Source organism: Arachis duranensis, chromosome 3 (genome assembly GCF_000817695.3).
Source record: "Arachis duranensis cultivar V14167 chromosome 3, aradu.V14167.gnm2.J7QH, whole genome shotgun sequence".
NCBI lineage: Eukaryota > Viridiplantae > Streptophyta > Magnoliopsida > Fabales > Fabaceae > Arachis > Arachis duranensis.
The window spans coordinates 134017674-134028158 of NC_029774.3; the positions used below are offsets into that span (position 1 = coordinate 134017674).

The 10485-nt window shown below is 31.8% G+C and overlaps 3 protein-coding genes across 6 annotated transcripts in view; 1 reads left to right on the plus strand and 2 right to left on the minus strand.

The window, feature by feature from the left end:
* LOC107482290 (protein ECERIFERUM 26-like) overlaps window positions 1-3138 on the plus strand; it is a 5207-nt gene extending 2069 nt beyond the window's left edge. Inside the window, exon 2 of the mRNA XM_016102737.3 lies at window positions 2069-3138. Coding sequence (XP_015958223.2) covers window positions 2069-2950 — 882 coding nt within the window. The 3' untranslated portion in view covers window positions 2951-3138. The remainder of the gene's footprint in view (window positions 1-2068) is intronic.
* Window positions 3139-4784: 1646 nt separating this feature from the next.
* On the minus strand, window positions 4785-6912 carry LOC107482289 (chaperone protein dnaJ 20, chloroplastic). Its single transcript, XM_016102736.3, has 2 exons — window positions 6216-6912; window positions 4785-5373 (listed from the first exon to the last, which is right to left on the minus strand). The coding sequence occupies exons 1-2, from the start codon at window positions 6678-6680 to the stop codon at window positions 5218-5220; spliced, it is 621 nt and encodes a 206-aa protein (XP_015958222.1). The 5' UTR covers window positions 6681-6912; the 3' UTR covers window positions 4785-5217.
* Window positions 6913-9430: 2518 nt separating this feature from the next.
* The window catches only part of LOC107482288 (uncharacterized), a 7378-nt gene continuing 6323 nt past the window's right edge, over window positions 9431-10485 (minus strand). For 3 of the 4 annotated variants that reach the window (XR_001590697.3, XR_008007058.1, XR_002373220.2), the window contains 2 exons: window positions 10256-10406; window positions 9431-9607 (listed from right to left, as the gene is read on the minus strand). The gene's annotated coding sequence lies outside the window, so the exon portion shown is untranslated. The remainder of the gene's footprint in view (window positions 9608-10255; window positions 10407-10485) is intronic. The other variant, XR_001590698.3, reaches the window with a different exon arrangement.

A 10485-nucleotide genomic window follows, 5' to 3' on the forward strand; every position in this document is an offset into this window, starting at 1 on the left:
AACTTGTATAATTAAGATTAGAGAAGTTGATCTATTTTCTAAAATAAATGTTATTAGTTACGAAGCATAACCCATTATATATAGTATGTCTGGAATGTTATTTTCGAAAGTGAGAGCATATACAGGTTGTGAATGCTGTACTATCTCCACAAATTTTTCATGGCACAATTTAATTTAATTTATATATTTATGTATAAATATATATTATTTAATTTATTTTTAATATATATTTTATATTAATAAATAATTTTAATGACTAATTTTAATAAACACCTAATATATTAGCTAATTGTATGTTATATTAAAGAGGTGGTGTTGCATGGTTTATTCATTTTACCGCTCGTAAAGTTTGATATACTGTAATTTTTAGTCTTATCTTCTGTCTTTATATTAAAATTACTTTAATAACTACTTTTGAGTGTATAAATTTCACAGTTTATTTTTTTCAAACCTCATTCACACAACCCTACACTTTTAATTATTGTTAGATGAAGTATCGTTATTTCTTTTATTCAAATGTAATCATTTTGTTTAGTGTTTATTTGTGTGTTATTAAGTTTGATAAACAAAAAATTAATCAATTTTTTTATTTTAACGTAATTGATAAATTTTTAGTAGTAAAAAAATATAATTAATAATAAAAATATTTTTTTGTTTAAAATATCCAAATATATTTTTTTTAAAAAAATTAAAAAATATCTTTTCTTAAAAATTCAAAAACTTTTAGACGAGTCACTTATGAAACACATTAATTAATGCATTAGTACTACACGCCTAGGCATTTTGTTGATGCCTAACTGCCTAACCCTATTTCAGTCTTAATAACATGGAAAATACGTAGTGTTCCCTATTTTTCCTTCTAAAACAATTACTAGTTTAAATGTCATTTTTTTATTAGGATGGAATTTACTATACAAAATTCTTAAAACATATAAAGTTAAATTTCTTAAAAATTTAAATTATATTGTTAATAAAAATATTCTTTTGATGAATACTATAGAGATGTGTTTAGAAGAATCGTTTAATTAATTGTGAAATTTCAGTTGTGTTCTTGACCAGGGAGCATCACCACCATCATCATCTTCATTTCCACAAAAATAATCACACAGTTAATTATCATCGTAATATTTGAGACAAAATAAAATCAATAAATACATGTATAGCACGACAGCATACTTATCTTTCTTAATAATTACACAATGCAACTACCCTTTATAAGTCCCTATTGATAAGTCCCTATTATGCTCTAATTAATGACGAATAAGAAAATGGTTGATAATTTGATATAACATACATGAACCCGTTATTTTGTGTGGCTTTCACTCATATTAATGCTCTGCTTAGGGAAACCATGCTTCTGAACTTGAAACAGACATCTATTTGTTTTAAAATTCCACCTTTGTATTATTTTTCAATAATTCTAGATCACAGTGGTTCATAGAACTCTAATAAAATATACACAACTTGGAGGGAAAAATTCGCACGTCAGAATGAATAGACACTACTACTATGAAGATAAATAATATTAAGCCAAGATAGGGATTGTCTATAAACGTGTATTGTTTTTATTGTATCATTAAAATAAAATACCAAGGGTTACATATATTTAAAATTGACACTCATTATGGCCTTGCCAGCCTTCTGTCCGGTGGGGCTCAACTGCAATGCATAATTGCATACTCCCAATTAAATTTAGAGAAGAAAGACAACCATTTCTCAATAAAAAAAATAATTTCCCTGAATTGACAATAAATGAACCGAAATTTAAATTATGGAATGAAAACTATTATATACTCCTCTTAATGATAATGGGGTTGGATGTAGGTCAGTTTCATAAAAATGGATAGGATGAAAAGACACATGAGGAAACAAAGAAACTGATGAAATACCCTAGTCTAAATGAATAGTAAATAGAGCAACTAACCACACATCTATTCTATCTAATTAATTATGCACTACTTAACAACTAACATATTAAGTTAAGATAACCATCCTCACATGTACAGTAATAAGGAGTAACATTTATGACTGTCTTTTTCTTTTTCTAATTTTTTTTTTATAATTCCAGGTAACTCATTTTAGGTGTGGTGGAATTTCCTTGGGCCTTAGCTGGGCCCATATACTTGGTGACCCATTTGCAGCTTCTGAGTTTATCAACAACTGGGGACGATGCATGAACTATTTGGACCTAACCAAGCCCATTAACATCCCAAGACCAATCCCAAGGCCCACCGGAACCGGACCTCAAATGGACCCGGTCTGTGCAAAGCCGGTTGACCCGGTCGGCGACCACTGGATCCCACCGAACAACTGCAAAATGGTCACATTCTCCTTCCAAGTAACTGGCTCCCAAATGAACTACTTACAAGCCCAAATTTGGGGCCCAAGTGCTGACCAAACCCCTCCTTTTGAATCCCTTTGTGCTGTGATTTGGCACTGTGTGGCCCAAGTTCGGCCCGGATTCGAGCCCAACACCGTGACCATTTGCAAACCCGACCCGAGTCATGGCAATGATATAATTGGCAATAATCAAGTCATAAGCAAGGTTGAAGCTGGAAGTGAATTTTCAATGACCGACACTAATTTTAGGGTTTTGGCAAGCATGCTTGCGGAACAAGGAATCGACGAAAGGAATCTAATTGAAGAAGCAATGGAAAAAGATGAAGGGGTGGCTGATTTCTATGTGTATGGTGCAAATTTGACTTTTGTTGACTTAGAAGAAACCAATGTGTATGAGTTGGAATTGAAGGGAAAAAAACCAAGATTTGTTTACACAACACTTCAAGGTGTTGGAGATGAAGGAGTTGTTTTGGTTATGCCATGGCCTAAAGGTGCTAACAAGAATGGCTCTGATGGGAAATTTGTGACCATGATTTTGCCTGAGGATCAAATTGTGAAGATTAAACCTGAGCTCAAGAATAATGGTCTTCTGCTTGAGGGTGATTTTTAGTTAATTAAGTATGTGTTATTATTGTGCACCAAATGTAATAAAATGTAAGTGCTTGTGAAACAATAATTGTCATGTTAGACGTTATGTTTGTGTGAATGTAGCATTTTCTATTGGCTCTATAAGAGTTACGTTGTTTGCTAAGATATATTATTCTATTAAGTGGAAATATGCATTGTTAACTCGTGTTATTTTGCTTGACATTTAAGCACATTAAGACATGAGAATTCGCAATGTTAAAACTTAAAAGGTTCAAAAAACTAGTCCGAATTGGGTTGAGTTTTACTTTTTGTTAATAGAGAATTGCGAGTTAATTCACTGATTTAATTTTCCGATTGGGTTGACTACATTAACGACCATTTTCGCCTCATACTAGAACAGTAGTAAAATGCTAAGACAATAAATCACGTGCCAGAAAAAACAAAAACATGAATTAATTATTATATAAGTTTGGCAGATCCGAGATGGGTTAAATACTTAAATATACAAATTAAAAGGTACCATTATGCTTTGTCGAGAACGAGCTTTTTAAAAGAAACCCTTTTTCGTTTTCAAATGGAGCGCCTTGGATATTTATTTTATCGTTATCAAATATAATGGGTATATACTAAAATCAACTACTAAAATCAATTATTAATATAAAATATATATATTAAAAATGAGTTAAAAATATATTTTTTATTTCAATATATATTTTATATTAGTAATTAATTTTAATGATTAATTTTAGTATATACCTAATATAATTAATCCATATATGATACATAGATGGTTGATCTGACTGAGATGCAAAATTTTAGTTTTCAACGTAGAGGACGATGATGATGATGTTGAATTATATAACGAACCCTTTCTACCAAGTTATTATCACAAGATATAAAATGTAAAAACTCTCTAATAAACTTGTTAAATTTAAATTTTTAATGCATTAAATGTATTTGTTCTCCTTTCAATTTGAGTCTTGTTAACATATATTCTAAAAACATATTTTAATAATATCATAAAAAATATTTTACTAAAAATTATGGATAAGATAAATACATTAAAAATTTAAATTTTTTATTATATTATTAAAATATTTCTTGAAAGACACAAAATAGCTAAACTCATTTACTTTTAACTTTTTAACAAGAATATTCTAAACATAGTTTTATTGTTATAAATATTTTCTGGAAGTTTAAAATCATACATACTACATGGATAACTTTACACCCTTTTATGCAAAAATCAATTTCATCTTAAACATAAACAATGAACAAATTTATCATGAATTTATATCTCTCAAAACACAAACATATAATTTTATAGCTTAATAATATCCATTAAAAGTTTAATTTAAACTTAATATAAAAATAATGGTTTAACTAATAACACATGTTATGATTACTAATTAACAAAGTTTTATAAAAAAGATACAAAGTTTAAATTTTTAATACATTTATTTATTGTATTTTTACTAAAGTAAAAAATTTGACAACTTTTACTAATAATAAGTGTAACTTTAACATGTACACTAAATATATTTAATACACATATTAACTACACCCTAAAAATAATATAATTTTTTCCTATACCGCTATAAAACTAAAACCACATACCTTTTAACGGTGGCGGCTATTAGTGATTTATTTAGAGACAACTATGATAAACACTGAGGCACAAGTGGGCCTGCTTGCTTGCTTTGCTAGAATTCTACATCCAAATTGGCGTGGAGCTATGTGGTGTCCAATTTTGTTATGGGTCGACATCATAGTTATTATCACCTTATCTCTGTGATTGGAAACTTGGGAATTGGGACAAACTATGCTGAATGATTAGTAGAGACAAAATACACCACTTAAGCCAAGAAAATGACACCAGAATACATGCTTATCACAAAGTGTGACGCAGAATAATCAACTATAATTAGATTATTAAGGCCAAGAGGCACCACTTTCCTTTTCTTTCTCTTTCTCTTTTTCTTCCCGTTCTTGGGTGGCAATGGCAAACTATAATGGTTTGTTACTTTGTTAGCATAGTGAATGCAGCCACCAGACCACTCTGGCACACAATAACTGTTATTTCAGCTTTTTTGGTACATTTATAAATTAATGTATCAGGGTAAAGTTTGTTTATGGTAGTAGATACATTAATTTATGAACATACCATAAAAGTCATAACTACATGTTGTGAACCGAAAGTAATACTATATATCTGATCTAAAAACTAACGTGGAAATGATATAGATATATACATATACACAGATTCGAGAACAATAATGGAAATCCTAGTCATGATTCATCTGATGATTCATTTCTTTGTTGGCGCATTCTTGCTGCCCATGACATGTTCTTCCCTTCATCCTTGCTCTTGCTCCTACTTCTTCTTTTCAGCTCAGAAAGTTGTGATTGCCAACGAGATTTCCACTCGCTCTTATGTTCAACCACCTGAGAACAAATCAAATCGCTTGGATTATTAGAAAAAATAAAAAATTACAAAAAGAAAACACACTAAGGATTGTTGTCTTAAAACAATTCGGATTGAGATGGACATACAAGGACCAATTAACAAAGCAAATACAATATATGAAAAGGTTCTACTTCTTCCATATGTTTAGAAGGCATGAAGCATGTTGGTAGGACCTACAATTTCCATCACCATGGTATAAAATTAGGTTCTACTGACTCAAAGTGTGCTCAAGAGTCATATATATGCATTGAATTTAATAATACATGTATCAAGTCTTTGAGATGATGAAATGGGGTTGAAGTTGACACATTCAAAATTATTCCAGAAAAAGAAGACAAAAGCCAGAATAAAATCAATATGAATCTATTCAAACGAAAAAAAAAAAAAAGTCAACGAAGGAGCTGGTTAGTGGTTACATTCATCATAATTAATTTTAAAAAAATGGGGAAAAATCAATCATGGCCTCATGGGCACAGAGTTGGAGGAGGAACCAACTAGCCAAAAAATAAATACCAACAGAAACAGAAACAGCAAAATTGCTAACAAGGATAAATCAGCAGGGAACAAATTCACAGATTCAAACGCAAAGTAAAGCCCTAATTTTCATGTCCAACCAACTAAAGGAATCAACGTGATGAGCACGGAAATTACAAGAACTAAGCTTTATATGAACTATTCGCTAGAAACCCTATCCTGAAAACAGAATAAACCAATCCAAGCATTTCAGATAACTAAACTTGCTTCTAATTATACACAAATAACAAAAAAATCAAAATCCACAACGTATATGAAATTTCAGCAGAAAAAAAAGGGGGAAAACCTGATCACGGTGGTGGTAACTTCGACGAGCATTGAAGGCGAAGTGAACTCCCCTAGCCATGTCGTTATCATACATGGCTCTCCTAGTGGGATCCGAGAGGGTTTCGTAAGCCTCTTGGACCCGAATGAACCGCTTCGTGTACTCTTCGAGCCGACCCGGTGGAGACACATCCGGGTGGTACTTTCTTGCGAGTTGCTTGTACGCTTGCTTTATCTCCATCAGCGACCCCGATTCTGAAATCCCTAGAAGCTCGTAGAAGCTCAGGTCCGCAACCGCCGTCGCTGGCTTATCCTCGGTGGCAGCAGCGCCGTTGAGGGTGGCCCTGGGCTTCTTGAAGGAGAAGGTGACTCGGTTTGGGCATTTGATTGGGCCGATAATGGGCCTTAGAGAGACGGGATTTGTGGCGGTTGGGACGCAGAAGCGGTGATCGGTGGGTGTGATGGTTAAGCCTGGATAGAACCGCATCTTTCTATGTTTGTGTGTTTAGATGAATGAATAGAAATTATAGAATAGAAGAAGAAGTTCAGTGGCTATGTTTCTGTTTCCGTTTGTGTTTAGGAGTGGATTGCTCATGTTACAACTCTGAGGCCCCTAACCACGTGTTATATCTTCTATGGTCTTGCCTTAAATTTTTTCTTTTTTCTTTTTCTTTTTTTCTAAAGAAAAAAAATAATTTACTTTAATATAATTTGCTGTTACTATTTATTTGAAGACTATGGGATGGGAGCCTGGGACTTTAACTGAATTTTGAGTTGAATAAAATTGACTTATATAGAGTTAAAGTAAAGTGATATTCTTTATTCAATTAAAAAAAAAAAAAAACAGAATCCAACTGCAAGTTTTCTTCTTTGTATTTGATCTGAACCTTAAGTTTGTTTAGGGTATTTGTTTAAGGGTATAAGTTAGGTGTTGATTGACATGTTTTGGAGTTTTTCTTTTAGTAGGTGAACTATATCATTTATGAGGAGACTTGTGTGGTTGGAATATCTGGTGAATATAGGTGATATAATTATTGCAAAAAGCAGAAGCAAAAGCAATATTTATGTTGTTATAATGTATAACTATTTTTTATATCCTGACCCAAAATAAAGTCAAGTCTATTAAGCATAATGGGAGAATGGATCTTCTCATTTGTTAAAAAAAATTAAGAGTATAAAGTATAATCTATAATCTTTTATTGTTCTTTCTCTCATATTTATTTTTGGTCTCACTTATTAAATTAATAGTGAAAGATCACACTTTACTCATTCAATTGTTAAAAAAAATAGAGAGGATCCATTCCCGCATAAAGGCTCACTAAGGATTTCCACTTATTCGACTCCTTAGAGGTCGGTTCCGACAAGAAGGTCCAGTTTTACTTATCATAATAAGTAATTATCTATTCGAATCTTTTCTATTATCTCTATCTCCACTTAAAGATAAATTCTAACAAACTCTCAAGATAAAGGGAATGGTTATCTACCAATAAATGTGAAACTACTTCAAAAAAGTAGTTATCGACTCTACTATAAATACATTGACACCAACTCTCAGAACAATAATCATGTAAAATATACATTAAAAATCAGTTATTTGTATAAAATAGATATAAAATATAAAATATATATTAAAAATAATTCAAATAATATATATATTTATACACAAATATATAATGATGGATCTAGTGACTACACATAACATCTTGGATAAAATAATAAGATTAATTTTAATATATTATTATCCATCATATTTTTCCCGCCTTATTGTAAAGATTACAACAAAGTCAAATGTTCTACATCATGAAATGTTCTTCTTCCAATAAATAAGATTCATTTTAAAATATATCCGTATAAATATTTTATCCTATTAAAGAATCATGATATTATTATTTGTTTGGCTTTGGAGATAATGATTATAAAAGCCGAACCTTCTGTCCATATGATGATTTATATTATATAAAAATTAAATTTAAATAAATATTTAGAGGTGTCTGAAATCTTAGTAAGAAGTAGGTGAATGTCTAATGGCTCACCTTTACGCTGGATTCAATTATGATGATGATATATTGATATCAGTATTACTAAGCGCATTTTGTATCTAGAACCAATGTTAAAAGAAGGTTCTAAACGGAACGCCAATTTTTCTACCTTGGGCACACCTAATCGGAATTGCACAACTTTTCTAGAACGTATATTATTTTGTTGTTCACATGGGCTCAGTGAAATTAACTTGAATCCTTGCACAAAGTACCATTATTTATCTTTCCTATTCTGTAGCGCAAGCAGCCTAATAGTCAACTGGGAATAAACAACCCATACGTAAATCAATCCATGTGCGTTTGAAATACATCAAATTTATTCATTTCTTCACCGCTTTACCGATAGAGCTTCGGCAATGTAATATTAGGACTATTCAACGTTCCTAGTTAAGTATATTGTTCCATTAACACTATCCACGGCATTCATGAACCAATCCATAATATATTGACTAGTTTTATTTTGATAAGATTATCCGCTTTGTAATGAACTAATGACAAACATACTCGCTGGCTTTAAACTACTGTATCTAAAAGATAACTTCAACTATTATAGGGACGGTTGTAGATAGAGATATAAACTAATAAAGAATGACATTAGAAATGAAACGTTGACTTTATAATTTCATGAATACGCAAGGAAATCTTGTTAAACCAACTTTTATGTTTCCTGTTATTTAACCTGATTTGAAAAGAGATGGACGTACTACCAACGAAAAAACGATATGCATGCGATTTTTAATACCGAGGAACCCAATCGAAGCAAACGAGTGGGGAGGAAACGTGAGTGTGTAGGCAATTACTCTAGCAACTTCCTACTAAATAATATTCCCAACACCGACAATCTGTTGTGTGAAACTTATCAATATAATTTGTTTTAAAAAACCCAAACCCAAACCAAACCCAATGCTGATGGTTTTCGAGATACAGCATAAGATAACACGACCACGTCAATGCTATTAAAGCCACATCGATATAAAAGTGTATATTTTAGTCGTTATAAGCAAATCCCGAAGGGAATGCTTTTTAATTCCCCATGACACTACGGTTCAGCCGACAAGGAGCAGGTAAAACACGGGCAAAACTAGAAAAACTTATGGCCCCTAAAATGTCACCGACCAACTGTCGAGGATCAACACACCTACTGACATTCCACTTAATCATGATTGAACACGTCAAATATAAATGCCAACAAGACAAATTGACGGGGAAACATTAGTGAGTCGAGCACTTGATGCATAGAGATAACGATTCTATTCAAATATTCTACCCACAACGAAATAGAAATCTAAAAGCACACAACTTCCAAGAACTTCGAATAATAATCTGGACGAAGATGCTGCAACTGCTCATAAGATCATCATATCCACAGCTTACCCTATCCAGAAAAAGTGAAAACGAAAGAGGGAAAAAAGATTGCCCCAAAAAAAATAAAACAAAGGAAAAGAAAGGAAAAACCTTCAGAAGGCATTTACAATCAACAACAAAACAATCCCATGTGTTGTGTCAAATAGAAAAGAAAAAAACCAAAGTTCTCCAGCATCGCTCAGCAACAAATTCATATTCAAAAGACACAATTCGTGTTATGTGACTTAATATCAAATAAATAAACAGAATGTATTAACACTAAAAGTAGTCAAACTGCAGATTACCAGGAGTGCAATATGAAAATATTTTAAGAGGGAACATAATAGAATAAATGGTCAAAATCGTGTCTGAAAGATCACCCATTCTCCAAAATGCAGATGGACAACGAATTGTTTCGAACCATACAAATGCAGATGAGTGACGAAAGGACTAATGTGACTAACTTAAAATCTTTCACGGACGAATTTGATTAAAAAAATTTTTCGGAGACCAATTTGGAGAACGGGTGATCTTTCAGGGATGAATTTGACCATTTACTCAAACATAATAAGCAGCAGCACAAACAAGGCTGACATAATTAACAGATACCCTACAAAAACAAATGTTAATGAAGATCCTACAGATAGTGTACCAACCCAGCAGTTTCATGGAGAATTACCTGTTCAAATCAATATTTGCTTTTCAGCATTTACTTAAGTAAAAACTGTAACTCTGCCCAATTTGCTCAAATGCAACATGAAGTAACTCATTGCAGCAACATCCAGGTTCACTTGACCTTAAATAGAAGCTTTACCTAACCATAATAATTTCTTGGAAGAAAAAAAAAAAGAAAAAAGAAAGAGAAAAAATGGAAGGGGGAAAAAAAGAAAAGAAAAACAAAAATGTAGG